The sequence below is a fragment of the Eutrema salsugineum genome, unplaced genomic scaffold, assembly GCF_000478725.1.
Source record: "Eutrema salsugineum unplaced genomic scaffold, Eutsalg1_0 scaffold_1, whole genome shotgun sequence".
In the NCBI taxonomy this organism is placed as follows: domain Eukaryota; kingdom Viridiplantae; phylum Streptophyta; class Magnoliopsida; order Brassicales; family Brassicaceae; genus Eutrema; species Eutrema salsugineum.
The window spans coordinates 5274747-5293172 of record NW_006256909.1 but is presented as its reverse complement, the minus strand read 5'-3'; the positions used below and the strand labels follow the sequence as shown (position 1 = coordinate 5293172).

Sequence of the window (18426 nt, the reverse complement as noted above, 5' to 3'; positions counted from 1 at the left end):
TCATTGTTTTTTTCATATGGATTTTTTTGGAGTTTGGTTGATTTCATGGTAAAGTCTGAAGTTTTACAAACTTTAAAACGCACACTGAAGAGCCAAATCTCTAAATGCAACTACCTGAATTCGACAGATATACAAAACTGGATAAACTCTAGAGTGAACAATTTCGTTAGTCTTCTTCAGTTTCAACAGGAAGGCCTTCCTTGCTCCATGTGTAGATTCCACCTTCAAGGTGAAATACGTTCTTATAGCCGTTCAGGACCAGAACATACGCAGCTATTAGAGACCTGCAAGAACCCTAATCATAAGAGCATTGAAACAAATCACACAAAGTTGCAGACTTTTTGATATTACCTAGATTGTTGGCCTTCAGGGAGATTCTGGGTCGGCTTCATTGTGCCTGCTGATGAACACGCTACTATTATCTTTGCCTCTTTGTCAAGTTTAGCTTCCACAGCTGCAACAATCAAATACGTAAGTCGATTGATTCAACGCCATTGTGGAAAGGGCCTAAAGCTTAAATCTCATACTTTGAACAAACTCGGGATTCTCTTCCGTGCCAGAGAAGATTCCGAAGAATGCAAATCCAAGACGGCGAGCTATGTCCCATGGCGTCCATTCCCTTATTAGTCTGTACATCTCCACATTGATAGCTCCCGGAGGATGACCCTTCAGAACCAAACAGCAAAACACATGAATTTGCCAATAATGTACAAGGGAACACACATCAGAGAGCAAATTACTCACCTCCTTGTACTCTGCCTCTGGTCTAACATCAAGAATCACAAAGTTGTTCTCTTTCTGTAACCGTAGAGCTTCCTTCACGTCCACACTTCTCACCTAACAACAACAGGTCAATAGTTAAGCTAAGCCAAACTTTGTCTCTTACATTTTCATCTTGAAAAATCTTTATCTTTGAGTAATTTATGAGTGATGATAAGTCAGGTGCTTTTACACAATCTTCACCATCAAAATGTGCATACCCTTTTCTCCAATAGAAGCTCTCTCTTCTGTCTCCAATCGACTTCAGCTAATCCCTCCAAGAGACACAACCAGAAGAACAGCAAATCAAGGGGTTAATAATCTAACCTACTCTCACATTGCAAAATAGATACATGAAGTTCTCGCTCTCTATTACCTGCTGGTTTCGCAGGTTTCGTTGAAGCGTTTCGAATCGTCAGAAGCGATGATGAAGTCGCAGGGGATCTAACTCCGGCAGAGAACAGAGTGTTTCCGGAGATTTTCAGTCGCAAAGCCTGCGACGAAGAAGGATAACTGGAGCTACGATAAGGCGTGGCGATTGAAGTAAGTGAAGCCATCTTCTGGATCGAAGCTTCTTCTTGGTGGGTTTCTAGATATTTCCTGGAAAATGAGAGAATTTAATTGCAGGAATAGTGGAAGAGAGAAAGAGACAGAAGAGTTTGCGGCTTCTTTCTTCTCGTAATGAAAAAAAATCTGAACATGTGGTTCTTGTTTTGTTTTCTCGATTTTCCAACGTCGATTCTATCTGTTATGATCAAATGATAAAGTTCCCTCTAACATAATCTTTTCTTATCTTCTTTACTTAGAACATGCGCCATTCTTCAGTTTTGATTGGATCGGTTCGATTCGGTGAACCTCATTTTTGATTTATTTTATTTTAACATAACTATATTTTTTAAAGCAAAAATTATTTATTCATTCTGTTTCCTTTCCTTTTATAATTTAATGAATTTGAGTAAGGAAATTTTTTTTTGGCAAACTCTTTTTTTTTTTTAATACTGATTTATCAATCTATGGTAAACTCTTCTTATATACCGAGAAGAACTAGATAATCTAGTAACATTACTATCATTATACGTTGTTTCGACACATGAATACATAGATATTTTTAACAAAGGTTGTCCTAATATGTAGGTCGAACATTTGAGCCTATTATGTTCTGAATGCTGAAAAAGTTAGAAGTTTAGTAAGCAAACAAATAGTTGAAAGCCAACACATATTTTTTCTTTTTTTTTTTTCGTTGAGCAGACAACACATAATCTAGTGGATTAAAACCAAACCACTCGTTGAAATTTTCGACTCTTGTGGTTTCCCACTTCCACTACTAATGACTATAATTGATAGAATTTCAAATAAATAAATCATCAGACTTTTACCAAAATAAATAACTCATCAGACTTTTACCAAAAAAAAAAAAAAACATCGGACGGCTTGAGATGCATCGGCCCCACTCCTTCACCGTATGGAGTGACCCACCGACACATGTCCTCCTCTGTATCTCGCTCACCGACACTCTTCTTACCGTTGATCACTCCAAATCACCGTCAGGATCACCCCACGTATAAGCTTCTCTTATCCTCTGCATTTATCCCTCGGTGGACTCCGTACTCTCACGCTGCTTGGACCTTGAGAATGTTTATTTTTCTAACCCAAAGGTACAACTCTTAAGTGGGCCAAAAAGGTAATGTGCATTTACGCGTCAGTGTAGTGTTCTTGAAAGAGTGGAGTATATAAGAATCTTCTGAAGCTGATAGTTTCTTCATCCAAAATCTTTTTCCTCGTCGTCTAGATCGAACGATAATGGAGTTGTTCTACTACATGGTGTTTGGGGTTCTGGGCCTCGTCGTCGCGGCGTTGGAGCTTAGCAAGAACAACAAGGATCGGATCAACACTTCTTCAGCTTTCAATTCTTTCAAGAACAATTATCTCCTCGTTTATTCGCTCATGATGGGTATAAATTCTCTTCCTTTTGTCACCTTTCTTCTTATCTTTCCCGTTTGCCTGAATTGTGTCGGTAAAATTGTATAAAATGCTTGTCTCGATCCGATCTGGTTGTTGTGAAGAGCTCAATTTGTAGATCCGTTTTGTTGTATATATCTCTTGTTTTCTTGCGAAATATTGTGTTCTAGAGAGAGTTCGACATCACATTGGAACTAGGAAGTGATGTTCTAGGTGTAATTTAGTGTCGGCCAGGATAAATTTCGTTTTTTTATTTCTTATAATGATTCAGAATTGCTACACAGAGTGAAGAAAGAAATGTAGAAGTAAGATATATTGGCAATTATGGTGCTAAAACTAAAGCTTGAAACTTTACATGACATTTTTTGTTTTGATGATGGCAGCGGGTGATTGGTTGCAGGGTCCATATGTGTACTATCTCTATAGCACTTACGGATTTAGTAAAGGGGAGATTGGGCAGCTTTTCATTGCTGGTTTTGGTTCCTCTATGCTGTTTGGTACAATCGTTGGATCTCTAGCAGACAAACAGTGAACTTTCTCTCTGATGCTTTTATTATGTTTAACTAAATGGCAAATCTCCCAACAGCTCTCTTAGTAATTGCATAATTGGTATGTTCTGTATCAGGGGTCGTAAAAGGGCGTGTGTTACGTACTGTATTACGTACATATTGAGCTGCATCACCAAGCATTCCCCTCAATATAAGGTTTTGATGGTAGGCCGTGTGTTGGGAGGCATAGCTACTTCTCTTCTGTTTTCATCATTTGAATCATGGCTAGTTGCTGAGCACAATAAGGTAAAACAAGTTTTATGTTGAATTAAGCCGTTATCCTGGAGAAAAATGTTTTTTTTTATTGATAAAGATTGTGTTTTTCTGTGTGATGTATGCAGAGGGGCTTTGAGCAGCAATGGCTGTCTGTAACATTTTCAAAGGCGGTATTTTTTGGCAATGGTCTTGTTGCAATTATTGCTGGATTATTTGGGAACTTGCTAGTGCATTCCTTCTCTCTTGGGCCTGTTGCGCCATTTGACGCTGCTGCGTGCTTTCTTGCCATTGGAATGGCTGTCATTCTATCTTCATGGGCAGAAAACTATGGAGATCCTTCGGACAACAAGGACTTGCTTACTCAATTTAGAGGTGCTGCAGTGGCCATTGCCTCTGGTGAGTTGAAAATGTTGTTACCTCTTTTGGATTTTTACTTCTCTATATCTATCTATTGATGTTTGATTATTGGGTTTTCTTCAATCTTTCATCAGATGAAAAGATTGCACTGTTGGGTGCCATCCAGTCACTCTTTGAAGGATCTATGTATACTTTTGTATTCCTCTGGACTCCTGCTCTAAGCCCAAATGATGAGGAAATTCCCCATGGTTTCATTTTTGCTACATTTATGCTGGCTTCGATGCTCGGCAGTTCCCTTGCATCTCGTCTGTTGTCTCGCTCATCTCCCAAAGTAGAGAGCTACATGCAGATTGTTTTCCTAGTTTCTGCTGCCTCACTATTGCTTCCAATATTAATGACTGTAAGTTAAAAAAAAAGAAAAGCTTCTTTGTAAATCCTCCTTTGCATGCTTTGGTGCTGTCTTTACATTTATTATGTGGCTGAATTATTGTTTGGAATCGGATCTGTGACTCAGATGTTCATAGCACCTTCCAAGGTAAAAGGTGGAGGAATCTCTTTCTCGGGTTGCTTTCAGCTCCTTGGGTTCTGTATATTTGAGGCATGTGTAGGACTGTTTTGGCCATCCATAATGAAGATGAGATCCCAATACATCCCTGAAGAAGCCAGAAGCACAATCATGAACTTTTTCCGCATACCTTTGAACATCTTTGTCTGCATTGTCTTGTACAATGTAAGTCCCACCAAAATTCTTTTGCTATATTATAGTAGCCGATCCATGAATCTGTGTCTTGGTACTGACTAGTGTTATGTGATCGAAAGGTGAATGCATTCCCTATCACGGTAATGTTTGGAATGTGCTCGATCTTCCTCTTTGTTGCAAGTCTCCTGCAAAGGCGGCTCATGATGATTGTTGACAAGCCAAGTATGTTGTCTCTATGTTCTTTTGGCTCAGGGATATATCTATATGCTCTAGACGCTTTCCACTTACAATCAATATAACTCTCCATATGTTTTGCAGAGACAAATGATTGGACACCTCTCGAAGAAAGAAACACAGAAGAAGATCCCCTCAACATTTGATGCATAAACTATGCATAAGATATTCTGGATCCAGTAATGGAGTCAGATAGAGGAAAAAGACTTTAAGGTTGTATAAGGTAATATAGCACGCAACAATGCGAACAGAATGATCATAGCAGTAAAAGAGTCGATACAGTAGTTCTATTATTTAATTTTCTTGGCTTTAGGCTAAAGGACAAGTTTAATTTTTATGCAATCAATGTGTTACTTTATTTTCTTTCTATACAACATTACAACGTCATGCTTCTACAATATTGTTTAAGCGCTCTGTTCCTGTTATATCCTTTCAACAGATCCTCACATAAATGATAATAGCAGCTTTGAAGAGACGAAACAAATTTTGAAAGCGTAACACAAGTAGAATCACTAGCATTTGTATCTAGCCATAAAACAGAACAGTACCTAAGAGTAAAGCTATCACAAAGATATAGTTCTTAAAGAGTAAGACATTTCCGAGAATAATAATCAGTTTGCTGCGTGTTCTGTACAATGCACATGTTATATATTGCCTATCTGATGAGCTAAAAGACGGGACAGCCTTTGATGACCACGCCTTTTGCGGTTGGACACGAAGCTAAAGGACATGTGTCACGGTCGCCGGAATTTCCCCACCACTGCACTTCAATGCCTTTTCGTCCGAGTGCTAGAAACAGAAGGATGGTCATAAAAGCCGAGCCAGCATCTAAACCACCTGACAACACATAGTTATACTTCTTCCACCACTCTGTCCTGTACTTGAAAATGAAGTGGCCAAAGACGAATGCGACGATGAGCCAGCTGGTGAAGTTAACCGCTGTTGCTGGTGGCATCATTGCGGTGGCTCCCACAAGGACAGGGATATGAATCTTGGAGATCCATGTCTGAGCCGGGAATACCTTGGTGGCTAGCCAGACCAAGAGTGGAGCTATGGCTCCAACGAGGAAGAACCAGTTGACACTTGAGTATTCTCCAAGGTCTCCAAACATCCTACGTGGTCCTACTAGTCCCCAAATCACAGATGCGTCAAAGAAGACGCGGTCCATGGGACAAGTCCATTGGCTGTCTGAAGGAAGCAAGGCTGTGTCACAAAGATGAGGAATCTCTTCCATTAACCACCAAGCTGTTCCTGTGTAAACCACAACCGCCACAAGTGTTCCTACCACCTGCACTTGTTACAGATTTGATTAGTTATGTTTTCTTTCATTGAGCTATGATCTCAAAACCAATTGATAAAGTACCTGAGCCATGAACATGGATCTAGGCGGGATCTTCATGTAGTGACCTAGCTTGAAGTCGGAAATGAAAGTTAGTGCTTGAGTCATACTGATGTATCCATAGACCTTGAAACACATGTTGGCCACAGGACGTTCAGGGTAGATATATCCGATGACATACTCGGTTATGATGTTCAAACCGGGTGCCTGGTTAGTGGTTGCGGCTATGACACCGATCAAAGGAGTGAAAGTGATGGCAATGGCACAAGCAAGTAACACTCCCCACCAAGGAAGCTGCACAGTCGCGTTGTAGTGCACAGAGATGAACATAATGAGCGCGATATTCAGCAAGAGGATCACAAGAAACCACCACAATGGAACTTCTCTGTAGTTTTTCTTCATGATTCTTGTATGTATATCCATTTTCTTGTTCTTCTGAAACGCCCCTCTTGTCTGTTTCCACAAGTCACTGTGAACACATCATCTTAAAGATTAGTCTTGAGTTTCGTTCCACACTAATCAGAAAACATAATTGAATATATGTACCTTCCGTTGAAGACTAAAACATGGACAATGGTGGCGGACAATGTAGCAAACCCGAGACCATAAGTAACGGCGAAGAAGGTGCTCATGTTGATAGAGCCGGTCTTAGAGTAAACCAGGCGGTCGAGATGGAATTTGCTATCAATAATGCTCAAAACATCATAGCGTGAGCCGTTAGCCATGAAGAGCTGGCTAGAGAAGATAGGAAAAGTCTTGGCTTCGTAAATGTTAAGCCAGTAACAAATAGGCGTGACGAAATACATAACCAGAAAGAAACCGATGGCTACATTGACGGAAGCAAACAAGGGACTAGCTAAAGGGCTTCCAAGATAAGCACTAATGGTTACCCAATCAAAACCAATGGATCCAATGCCAAGACCGTGTTCACCTGAACCGAGTTGGTTTACTAGAATTGACTTGGGATTAAACCAGCAAACCCATGAAATGGATGTTAACATGGTGAATAGATAACCGGGGAGAATGTAGTAGGCGAAGCTAGCAACGAGGACGATTAAGAAGAATTGTGTTCGACTCATGGCTCCTTTGGATTTTTTTTCTTTCTCGTGCAATGCTCCAAAGAGAGAGACTTGAACGAGGTTGCTTGGCCACCACATTTCTCCTGGCTCAACGAGGTGTTTCCTGAAGAGACCCGCCCACCCAAATCCAAGAATCTAACACACGGAAACAAATTTCAAGATTCAAGAAAATTGCAAGATTCAAGATTCAAGAAATCGCCCAAAACTGAAAGTGGGGAAAAAAGCAAGAAACAGAGGAAGTGAAAACCTGAGTGGTGATCATAACGAGAAACGCAGGGAGGAAAGGAAGAGAGCGTTTGTAGTAAAGCTTAATAGCACTAAGTATGTGAGTGGCGTAAACGGAGCCGGCGCCGGAATTAGCAAAGATTGTTATCAGAACATGTTCCTTGACGTTGAAGGCACCGGGGTTTAAAGTGAACTCGAACCTCGTACCTTCCAAGAATCTCCTCGTAGGAAGCACCCTCGCCATGAGATGTCCGAGAGGAACGACGGCGATCTGAGCTGAGATCCCGGTGATGCTCAACGGCATCGTTCTGTACCAGAAAAACTGGTTTATGAAGGAGAGTACAATGCACGCGCCTATACCAAGAACCCACATCCGGAATGTGAGGACCGGTAAACTCGGATCGTCGGTTTTCAAAACAGTGAGCTCAACCTCCGGTACAACGCACCGGTCATCCTCCATAACCGCCGGGAAATCTTCTGCTAACTCTCCCATCGTTTTCTTCCTATTGGTCTTTATGTGTTCCTCCTATCTTTAAGGGGTGGTGAATCTAATCTGTTTTTTGTATTTTGCAATCTCGATTTTGATTCTCTGCAATTATTGAATTGATGTATCATGTAATATCTCTTTGTTACATATATTCTACTCAGTCTCTATCTACAATATTAAGGAAGGCTGTCTTTTCCCACCGGAAACTTTTAATTTATGTTCTCACATCACATGTTATTATTGTATTAAATGGATCGACAGATAAATAATAATTTATAGTATATGAATTTTTGCAGAAGAAAGAGAATAAATCAAAGTGGAAAACGACAAGTGATGGGTCAAGAGCATCGGCTTGTGGGAGGGAGGGAAAGAAAACAGCTAAGACGATATATATAGTTTTGTAAATATATAATTAAATTAACCCAACCAAAAAGAAGAAGAAAAGTGTAAGATATTAATCCAGAAGCAAAGATATACAGTACATAGATATATTAGAGAAAAGAGTTGCATCCAGTCTTTGAACAAAAAAAAAAAAGAGTTGCATCCAGTACAATTACTTCAATGGGACAAGGAATCTTTAAAAAAGTTGCTCTACTTGTCTTGCCTCACATTATTAAACTAATGTGCTTAAAGGGATAACGAAGTTCACGGCACAAATGTGGTGATTACACTTACTTAATAGACCAATATTTTCATTGTTTTTTATTAAGTTGCAACTATTTATGTTCTCAATAACTTGCAAATAACTATAGTTCAAACACAAATCCCTAGATTAAATGTTTTGATCGATGAACCAATAATTATTACACCAAACTACGTTGATAGAATTGTCACGAATGGTAGAAATCTCTAATGCTAAAATAAATATCTTTTTGTGTTCGTTGCCAACCCCCAGCTGTACAACAAATTTGCTGTGGTCCCTAAGCCACCACGCACGGGCGCACCAAACCATGTAACTTTGTTAAAAAAAAGAAAAATCATCTAACAAATTTATCTGAAAACAAATCCTTATTTCGACCTTTCTAACTTTAAAAAAGAAGAGGAAACAATTGTTGACAAAAAAAAAAAAGTTACACCAACCATACAACTGTACTACTATACTACAGTAATAACTATCTGCACAGCTTCATCCACAAAAACGAGCAGAATTTAACATTGTGGTACACAAAGTTTGGGATTTTTTTGGTGTTATGTTACGATTCTGGATATGATATTAACATACTACTATTGAATTATTGATCTTTGTAAAAGTGTGAATGACAGTTAATCTAACCGTAATAACAAACTATATGTAGCCAGTAGCCTTATGGTCAACTTTAGTAAGTGCTCACATTAAAACCATAAATGCATCATTAGTCGCGATGTGAAATTCAAAACCAAAGACTTTAAGATCAGTCAAAGAATCCGTCGTTTTGTGGATTTTATATATTCTCGGGAGAACAAAAGAAAACAGCAACTCGTGGGAAGTATTCATATAATCCAAGTTGCAAGTAATTAAATCATGCGCCACTTGATCTTCGCATGTCCACTCTTACCCTACTTAGTACTACTACCTGATGATCTTATCTATATCGAAACTTTCAAAATTTGAAAATAAAATTTGCATGAAATATTTATAAGCAAAATTTAAAAGACGCTTGTGGACTTTCCTACTTTCCTAAACGACGTTTAAAAATGAATCATCTGTAACTAAGCATAGTACATTACTGTAAACACGTAAATCAGACATACTTTTGTTTTATTTATCTTTCCAACTTATATATCTCTACAGAGACTTAGATTTATCTATCTCTACAGAGACTTAGATTTTACCTTTCAACACGTAATAAATGCTATTCTGTTAAAAGTAGTCTTGAATCTTAACGAGCATAAATTATACATCACATAAAAGCCGGCCCTGAACTGCATATTTTTTGTATGGGCCGTAAGTTATAAAACAAAAAATTTGCTGTTTTACATATTTTTTTCAAAAAATGGGCTGTTTTATCTTTAAAAATTTTCATGTAAACATAGGGGCCGCAAGTCCATGTTTGGTTTGCTTGGGCTCAAGGCCGGCTCTATTAAAACTCTATGTGATTTATGATGTATGGCACACCAACTTAAAATCCTATTACCAATCTACCTAATACGCATATAAATGTCCACAAATCAATTTTATGAAAATAACAGAGAAATTTTTAGATGAAAAAAAAAGATGAATGGCTGGCAACTTTATAGAATTAATATGGATATAGTAAATGTGATATGTGTGGATCACAAGACGTGGATGTGCTTTTTTTTTAAAGCTCATTATGAAAACAGCCTACCCTCGTTATCCTATTTTAACGTGACCACTATTTAGCTGGAAACCACTTGGAGTCGACTTTAAGGTACGTCCCAAAATCTAAAGCTAGACACCGGACAAAAGACTTTCTAATTTGTTTTAAGATATTTTATAGTATTATCGTCGTTATTGTTATTGAATTGAATACTTCTAAGAGTTGTACACGAAATATCCGTCTTTAAACTTTCTTCAAATGTTTATAGGAAATATATAACATTATTTTAAACAAAACAAAAGGATGAGAGGTGTAGCAATAAATACACATGTGAATCGGCAACACCAACTGCATTATTATGTAAATATAATAGGACCAAGATTCCAAGCTGCCTGAGAATGCTGCACCGATGCGTGTGCAAGTGTAAATATAGACACAATCGGCACCGCTAAACAAGGATCCCACAGGTGAGCCCATTAATATATACTCTAACAAAGGAGCTCCATCTCACATACATACATTTTTATTTCTCAAATGGATAATTTTTGTTGTTAAGGTAGTTTATGTCCATAAAATCACGAAGTAGATTAACAAAAAATTAAGACTAGATACCATTGTTAAGATAATGTGGTCTTTGAAAAAAAAAAAAAAAGATAATGTGGTCAAAGGCTTTAACACAGAGAATACACCTAGGAAAATGATCTCCGGTTGCCTCTCCGGCAAATCATCGCCGCAAATTAACATATCCCACATCAGACCATAAAGAAGCAACGGTCTTAAATTTTTGATTCAGTGAAAATAATATTCGAATGGGCCTGTTGTTTATATACCCACAAAAAGGCCCATTTTTCGAAAAGCACAAACAATGGCGTACAATAATGCAAGTGTCCGACGACCGTGACGAGTCAACGCACTATAATTTATAATATCCACTAAGACTAATGATAAGAACGAATAATCATCTTAGCTCTCATTCAATCTTGTAAGCTCTCCGATTTCCTTTCTAGTTTCTACATTCATCAACCAATGGGAGAAAGCAAAACTCTTCCAACATATTTTTGCAGAAACTGTGAAAATCCACTAGCTCTCGGTGAAGATCTCATCTCCAAAAAATTCGTGGTAACAACAGAACTAAAAATTGTTTGTACCAAAATTTTGAAAACTTTTGATTTATAAAGAATAATATGTTAAAATGGATTAAGGTTACTTCGGGGGCAGCGTTTATGTTTTCGCATGCGATGAACGTGGTGGTTGGACCGAAGATTGGGAGGAAACTGATAACCGGATCGTACGTGGTGGCAGATGTCATGTGTAGCAAGTGTGGTGAGACGTTAGGTTGGAAGTATGTTGAGACCTTCAATCTTAAACAGAGGTATAAGAGCATGTGCAGCAGAGGTTCAGCCCGGGTTCAGGCCCAAAATCCAATGCACATTCGAATTTAAAAAAAAAGAAAATGGGCTTAATTTTGACGATTCGGTATCGTCCGGACTTGAGGAGACCGTCTCATGGCCACGTGTTGTGCGCTGGTTGGTGGAGAATTCGGAAAGTGGGTGGGACAAAAAAAATTTGGGTCATCGTGCATTTCTCTTTTTGCTTCAGCCAAATTTTTTTTTTCTTTCTCTCGAAGGTGATTTTATGGCGACTTCACGGAATCTCGTCGACAACGACAAATCAACCGTCAGAAATAGTTTCCCATCGTCCAGCTTCTCTTCTTATCATCCTGGTAAGAGTTCTTCTCCATTAAATTAGTCGGTAAAAATCGAATCGGGATTTTAGGGTTTCGAATTGGGGAAAATTTTTTTAGGGTTTTTTCTTCGATTAAATTTGGGGAAATCGATTCGATTGTCTGTCTGTGTGTGTTTGCTATCAATTCTTCTATGCGAGTTAATTTGCATGACGATTAGAGTTAAAATTAGAGTTTTCGCGAATTTGGGGAATTTTTTTTTAGGGTTTTTTCTTCGGGTAAAATTGGGGAAATTGATTCGATTGTCTGTGTATGTGTGTTGTTTGCTATCGATTCAAAATGGGCAACATTTATACAATCAATTCAGCTTCCTCAAGGAGCCAAAAACAAGTTTTTTGCAACATCTCAAGAATCCGTCCGAAAAGATGTGGAGCGTGCATTTGGAGTTTTGCAAGCTAGATATGCGATAATAAAAAATCCAGCTCTTTTTTGGGATAAAGAGAAAATTGGGAAAATTATGCGGGCATCTATCATATTACACAATATGATAGTTGAAAACGAACGAGATACTCGCACTCAATACAATATAGAAGAATTCTAACATGGTGAAGGAAGCAGAAATTCGCATGTCGATATGACGTTTACTACGAATAATCGTTCAAATGTCAAAAATTTGATGATGGCGAAACGAAATGAAGTCCGTAGCAGACAAGTGCATGATCAGTTGAAAGCGGATTTAATCGAAAATCTATGAAATAAATTTGGTTGTTATGTTTAAAAAACAATTTCGTTCTTATATTTTATCTATTGTATATTTTTAAGTATTTGTAATAAATTGTAATCTTCTTTTTAAATAACTATGTGTTCAATTATATTTTAAATTTATTAAATTTTAAATTTATAAAAAAAATAATATAATATTTGGGATGAACTCTATTTTCAGGTTCACTAATGGAACCCGAAAATAGACTCGGGTTCATCCCTTAATAAAAACCCAAAAAAACTATTATTTTATGCTAATGATATCCACTCTTAGTATCACTAATGCACATGCTCTAAAGAAGGCATGTTTGTGATCGAAAAGCTCAAGTTGACCAAGAAATATTGAAACTTTAGTCAAGAATACTCTTTTGGGGGTTTAGTTTTCAAGAAAATAAAAGAAAGATGGAGATACATGTATATATTTTACCTTTGTTGTATCATTTGTGAAGGTTATTAACTTGTCATATGTTTTCGATTTTTTTTTTTTAAAAAAAACTTGTGATATGTCTTTTCCAAAAACCCTTTATTTTTTTGTTGAAAGGCTTTCATTATTAAAGGGATACAAAAGGAAACGTTCAAGAACCACCATTACAACCAAATTCCAAATACAAAAGTAACCAGCAAGAAAAGGAAGATGGGAATTGGATACAACACGACAGCCATACCAAAGAAAACAGAGGAACAAGGACCCAAAACACAAGTTCTAATGTCTATTCCAAAGGAGCAACAAGGCTTTGCCATGATTTGAGCCCAAATTTTGAAGAGCAATTGACTTGTTCTTGACAACTTTAAACTTTTAGAATCTTGTGCTGAAAGAGATTGGGAAAGAGTCAGTTAGATTTTGATGATAGCGGAGGTTTCTCTCTTTCCTAAACCTTCGAAGAGGGAAGATCCGTGTAGAAGGAGACCACGTATTTGTAAATGTGACTTGCACTTATTCGTCCGACCTTGAAAAACATAAAAAATTACCCTAGACCGTAATGGTTTTTTTTTTTTTTTTTTTTTTGACATCCCTAGACCGTAATAGTTTTTTGAATGAATAATGAGCTCATTCATCACTCAAAAAGTCAGTATAGTAATACTAAAATACTGTAAAAGAAACAAATGGCAATAGTAAATTGCCGACATACCACCAGTATCTACAATCTAACGCATTTTTGAATTATTTTAATGAATGAGTAGAATAGTTAGTAGAATTAGAAGAGATCAAGTTAGAACAAAATTATAGACATTGAAATTTTTAATTTTATACCATAAATGTGTATGAAAAAAGAAATTAAATAAATAAAGTATTTTGAATAATATAAAGAAACCATTTTTATTTCACATTTCATTTCCATTTTTCATAAAAGCTTGCTCTTTTCATCATTTCCCAGTCAGAAAGCCTAAACCCAGAAAAAGAAAGTCACAAGTTAGTCGCTGCACGGCGTGATCTGAGGACTAAATAAAGATCAAAACTTTCATCCAACTCTAACATAAAATCTCCACAGTTTTCTTGCTTCCTTGTTCGCTCACTAAGTAAGATCCTTCAAAAAAAAAAATTTCGCATCAAGATCAAAATCGAATCCTTTGGTCTGATTTTTCTCCATTTTCGTTGTAAACAAACTGAATCGTATCTACTGCCTAAATTTCTCTCCGGGAATATCTCGTTCCGTTTCCTTTACCCTACTGTGTATTTTTATATTCCTTGTGTCTAGTTTCAAATTTTTAATAGTATATAATTCGGTCTCTTGTCCCCTCTATTTGTTTATTGAATTTTGAGGTAATATCGTGTGGAAATTGGAATCTCTAATCCTGCACGCTAACACCTGCCCACTGTTCTTATCCTCTATTTTTTTCAGACATTAAAGTTTGAAGCTTGGTGAATTACAGATTCTAGAAAGGTTTCTCTTGATCTTCTCGTGTCTTTAGAATTTCCAATATTTCTGGTTTATACGAGCGATCTAAGGTGTGTTTATGTATTTTTTTTTTGTTTTGTTTTATTCTTGTGAAAAGGTGAGAACTTGCTTGATTTGTTTGGAGCAATTGATCACTCCCTGAAAGTGTTTGATAAAATGGCTCAATCAATTGGTCCAAGGCTGTATAGTTGCTGCAACTGCAGGAACCATGTAGGACTTCACGATGATATCATCTCTAAGGCTTTTCAGGTGATTCAGCTTCATCATCTCTTTGTTTTTTTTCTGTTTTCGTGCGTGTCCCATATGTTAGATACAGAGAATCAAGTGGAGAATCACACACTAAGACTAGCTGGAGCTGAGAATTTGCCTGTCCTTCAGATTTTAGGAAAACCTTTGACTTATTGTCTTTCCTACGCGAATTTGGAACGATAATTGCTACTGATCAAGAACACATTTTCCTACTAAGTTACCTATTTACTGGTGTTCTCAAATCAAAACTTGAAAACTGATCCTTGAACATAAGACCCAAATGAAGTAGCCCTTGACTCTAATTGTTTGGTAGTAGCCTTAGTGTTTTTGTTGGTTAAGGCCTTCGTGTTTTTGTGAATATTTTTACCAATCGAATTCTTAATCCATGATTCTCAATTATTAGGGAAGAACCGGGCGAGCATTCCTCTTCTCTCACGCAATGAACATTGTGGTAGGGCCTAAAGAAGACCGGCATCTTCTAACGGGTCTCCACACCGTGGCTGATATATCTTGTGCTGACTGCAATGAACCGTTGGGTTGGAAATACGAGCGAGCCTACGAGACCTCACAAAAGTACAAGGAGGGCAAGTTCATATTCGAAAAGGCTAAGATTGTCAAGGAGGATTGGTAGTGAAAAGAGCGTGTTGAATTCATTATTGGATTGACTCAAAACTGTATATAGATAATTTGGCTTTGATCGATTCCAATCTTTATGGATTTCACAAGTCAAGTTATCATCCATTTTTCGCTTTCTTCATTGTCTCAACGTGCTAAGTATGTCAGTCTCTTGTTTTCAACTATGGATGTGTTCGTTCAAGGTTTCTCTGTTAATAAAGATGTTAATAATTGGTAGTTTCTCTTGTGTTTATTAGCTCAGATATTCCTTTGCAAGTAAAATGACTCTCCAAACTTGTCTTTGTGTTGATTGGAAAATAACCTTGAGGGAAAAAGAATTGCGTGCCGTTTCTCATCGTGCACCGAACAACGTGTTGCTTTATGTTTGCCACAGTCAACTGGTCGCCGTTTTTGGCGAATACGATTGAAAACTTACCCGAGGAAAGAGAAAGAAGCGGGTGAGAAATGTATCTCAAGAAGCCGATATGGAGCGATGGCGCGTCAGCGACGCCGGAGAATCCGTCGGAATCGGAGAACGGTGAGGATACAGACGCGGCGGCGATGGTAGTTGAAGAGTTGGTGACTTCACTCAATACGCAGAGGCTTTACAGGGAGCTGACACTATCTCTCCGGACCGGATTACGCGATGCTTGCGCTGAATTCTCCTTCCTACGCATCCGTGGCCTTCGATCTCTTCTCAAAACTCTCCGATCTGTCGCCGATTCAGATTCCATCATTCGCCTCTTCTCTCACACCCAAACCATCTCCGATCTTCAACGTCTGACTTTTGTTTTTTTTTTTATCGTTGTCCTTCCCAAATGATCGATGCCGTATTGTAATGTGGTCTCTGATGATGGAAGATTCGTGATTTCGCAGTGGTTCCGGTGCTTTTCCGACATTCATTGAAAGAAACGGAGGATGATAGAGTGACGAGCTTGGATCACATATTCAGCGTGGAGCCGATGAAGTTAACGAGTCCATCCACAGATGCTGAGGTCGCAGTTGCACTTAGGGTTCTTGAAGGATGCTGCCTTCTCCATCCTCAGAGCACTGTTCTGGCTCATAAGCATGGCGCAGTGCGAGTAAGCCCCTCATTTGTAACTTTATTAGTAGTCTATTGTGGAAAGTCTGATCAGAGGTGCAAGGCCATTGGCCTGACCAAGACGCATCGAACTTGCAGGAGAACTCTAGAAACTATAATCCTGCATTTTATGTAATTATCAGCAGTCACACTGATTAGGTAGATTGTGTGCGAAAAGGAAGACTTTTGTGTTAGAGACATCTTTAGACTCTTCGTGTTTTAGATCAGTAGCGATCAGATTGAAACAGTGGGAAGTTTCCTGGTTGTGTGGGCTTATTAATGTGATTCAAATGAATGTTTCAGGTAATGATGAATGTATTATCAACACGAGGAGTACTTGAGCAAGGTGCCTGCTTGGATGCCTTAATCTCAATATTGCTGGATTCATCAGCAAATCAGGTGGTAAGTCTTCGGTTTCTCTCAAGCTCTGTAATTTTAAACAAAACTCGAAGCAGATTTTTTCTGTCAGTAGTGAAACTCAGTCCTTTCTCTTGTTACATTTGAACTTGTAATCAAGGGTTCGGCACATATCGACAAGACAAGCTGGCTTTTGGCCTTCACTTGAGTTTTGTTTAACCTTCTCTCATTTATCCTTTCTTATCTTTGGTAACAGGATTTTGGAGCCTGCAATGGCATTGAAGAGGTTGCAATGCTCATGCGAGACAAACAAGCTGATGAAAACCTGAGGTGAATTTCCTTAACAATATTTGTATTCTCAGTTTTTCTATGAACCACGAGGCCCCTTCATTTGGTAGGTTGTGGGATTTCGCATTAGGCTATACTGCAGTATTTACACGATCATATTGCTGCCAATGGAGATTCTTTTCCTTTGCGTCTCTTCTGATTTTGATGTTCTCAGTAAATTTCAGATCGATTTCTTTGTCACAAAATCATAGAATGAATAGCCTCTGCATTGTCTAGTAAAAACCTTTCCATCCCAAGGTTGATCTCGTGCATTCTCAAGAGTTTCCAGCTCTGAGGTCACTCACTGGTCATGCATTTAATAATATCATCCACATTGTATCTAAAAAGAAAATCGATTGTCATACTGATTCACAGGCTAAGATGCGGAGAGTTCTTACTACTGTTAGTTGGACATGTGAATGGGAAGGATCGATCTCCAATTGCAAGTGTAAATGAAGACATCAGGCGCCTTCTTGGTGAAAAGTCAGCTTCTTTAATATGGGCGGCAAGCCAATTCGGTTCAACACGTGACCCTGAACAAAGAATCACTGCTCTTCACATCCAGGCTGGTAGAGTGCTCGAGTCCCTTGACTTGTACTAATTGTTAAACTCTTTGTTTTCTCTTTCGCTTTTACATAATGCAAATTTGTCATGTGTAAAACTGTCCAAAATGGGAATATACCTCTTCTCCAAATGATCTTGTGTAATAGAGTTCTGTAATGATCCATTTCGAATATCCAAATCGGTCTTAAGTCTATCTCCAGTTAATTTTTACCGAATAATACCATAAAAGAAGGAAGACTCAGAGAAATCATAAGCATACGACACAAAACAACAAGGGTGCAGATGACTAGAGTTATCACATGAACACAAGACATAAGGAGATCCCAAAATAAAGGACAAGGAAAATACAATTTCTTGACAAATCCTTAATTGGACATGATTCGTATTTTGTAGGAGAATATAGGCATGTGAGCCTTTTACTGATGCATGCAATAAGAATGGTAAAAGAAGAAAATCCTGCATTGTCAAATCCTTATTTTCTTCTTTTACAATTCTTATTGCATGCATCAGTAAAAGGCTCACATGTCTATATTCTCCTACAAAATACGAATCATTTTGAACCTTTTCAAAAGGAAAATTAAAAAAACTAAATCAGGTACACTAACAAATGTTGTGCAATCGTTGACCAATGAGTCCATGTCTCCATGACTGGTGAATAGAAAACTGCTCTCTCTATTAAAAACTCCTTGTGGGTCATAAAATCCCGCCGGCCCATTTTCGGTTCCAGA

General features: G+C 38.0%; 6 protein-coding genes across 9 annotated transcripts; 4 read left to right on the top strand and 2 right to left on the bottom strand.

Annotated features, from left to right (window-relative positions):
• Nucleotides 1-41: 41 nt before the first annotated feature.
• Nucleotides 42-1534, bottom strand: LOC18029385 (rhodanese-like domain-containing protein 14, chloroplastic). 2 transcript variants are annotated; one of them, XM_006412978.2, is made up of 6 exons: nucleotides 1136-1534; nucleotides 981-1027; nucleotides 745-837; nucleotides 528-666; nucleotides 352-454; nucleotides 42-284 (listed from the first exon to the last, which is right to left on the bottom strand). In XM_006412978.2, exons 1-6 carry the CDS (start codon nucleotides 1314-1316, stop codon nucleotides 167-169), a joined length of 681 nt encoding a protein of 226 aa, XP_006413041.1. In that variant the 5' UTR covers nucleotides 1317-1534; the 3' UTR covers nucleotides 42-166. The 2 variants fall into 2 exon arrangements, with proteins under 2 accessions (XP_006413041.1, XP_024005087.1); XM_024149319.1 differs by having other exon boundaries at nucleotides 528-837.
• Nucleotides 1535-2434: 900 nt separating this feature from the next.
• On the top strand, nucleotides 2435-5198 carry LOC18029386 (molybdate-anion transporter). Its single transcript, XM_006412972.2, has 8 exons — nucleotides 2435-2710; nucleotides 3102-3246; nucleotides 3344-3512; nucleotides 3608-3878; nucleotides 3974-4239; nucleotides 4354-4569; nucleotides 4659-4761; nucleotides 4858-5198. Exons 1-8 carry the CDS (start codon nucleotides 2560-2562, stop codon nucleotides 4917-4919), a joined length of 1383 nt encoding a protein of 460 aa, XP_006413035.1. The 5' UTR covers nucleotides 2435-2559; the 3' UTR covers nucleotides 4920-5198.
• A 76-nt stretch (nucleotides 5199-5274) lies between these two features.
• Nucleotides 5275-7934, bottom strand: LOC18029384 (oligopeptide transporter 6). The gene is made up of 4 exons (XM_006412973.2): nucleotides 7439-7934; nucleotides 6659-7326; nucleotides 6137-6581; nucleotides 5275-6061 (listed from the first exon to the last, which is right to left on the bottom strand). Exons 1-4 carry the CDS (start codon nucleotides 7907-7909, stop codon nucleotides 5441-5443), a joined length of 2205 nt encoding a protein of 734 aa, XP_006413036.1. The 5' UTR covers nucleotides 7910-7934; the 3' UTR covers nucleotides 5275-5440.
• A 3225-nt stretch (nucleotides 7935-11159) lies between these two features.
• On the top strand, nucleotides 11160-12719 carry LOC18029383 (protein yippee-like At4g27740). The gene is made up of 2 exons (XM_006412971.2): nucleotides 11160-11280; nucleotides 11364-12719. Exons 1-2 carry the CDS (start codon nucleotides 11188-11190, stop codon nucleotides 11601-11603), a joined length of 333 nt encoding a protein of 110 aa, XP_006413034.1. The 5' UTR covers nucleotides 11160-11187; the 3' UTR covers nucleotides 11604-12719.
• LOC18029382 (protein yippee-like At4g27745) lies at nucleotides 11748-15602 on the top strand. Of its 3 annotated transcripts, none has more exons than XM_006412970.2 (4): nucleotides 11748-11884; nucleotides 14449-14490; nucleotides 14603-14754; nucleotides 15158-15602. In XM_006412970.2, the coding sequence occupies exons 3-4, from the start codon at nucleotides 14662-14664 to the stop codon at nucleotides 15383-15385; spliced, it is 321 nt and encodes a 106-aa protein (XP_006413033.1). In that variant the 5' UTR covers nucleotides 11748-11884; nucleotides 14449-14490; nucleotides 14603-14661; the 3' UTR covers nucleotides 15386-15602. The 3 variants fall into 3 exon arrangements, with proteins under 3 accessions (XP_006413033.1, XP_024005679.1, XP_024005680.1); XM_024149911.1 differs by lacking the exon at nucleotides 11748-11884 and adding an exon at nucleotides 13605-14125; XM_024149912.1 differs by lacking the exon at nucleotides 11748-11884 and adding an exon at nucleotides 14145-14279.
• A 180-nt stretch (nucleotides 15603-15782) lies between these two features.
• Nucleotides 15783-17876, top strand: LOC18029381. The gene is made up of 5 exons (XM_006412968.2): nucleotides 15783-16147; nucleotides 16246-16451; nucleotides 16754-16852; nucleotides 17064-17137; nucleotides 17510-17876. Exons 1-5 carry the CDS (start codon nucleotides 15835-15837, stop codon nucleotides 17733-17735), a joined length of 918 nt encoding a protein of 305 aa, XP_006413031.1. The 5' UTR covers nucleotides 15783-15834; the 3' UTR covers nucleotides 17736-17876.
• The last annotated feature ends 550 nt before the right edge of the window (nucleotides 17877-18426 follow it).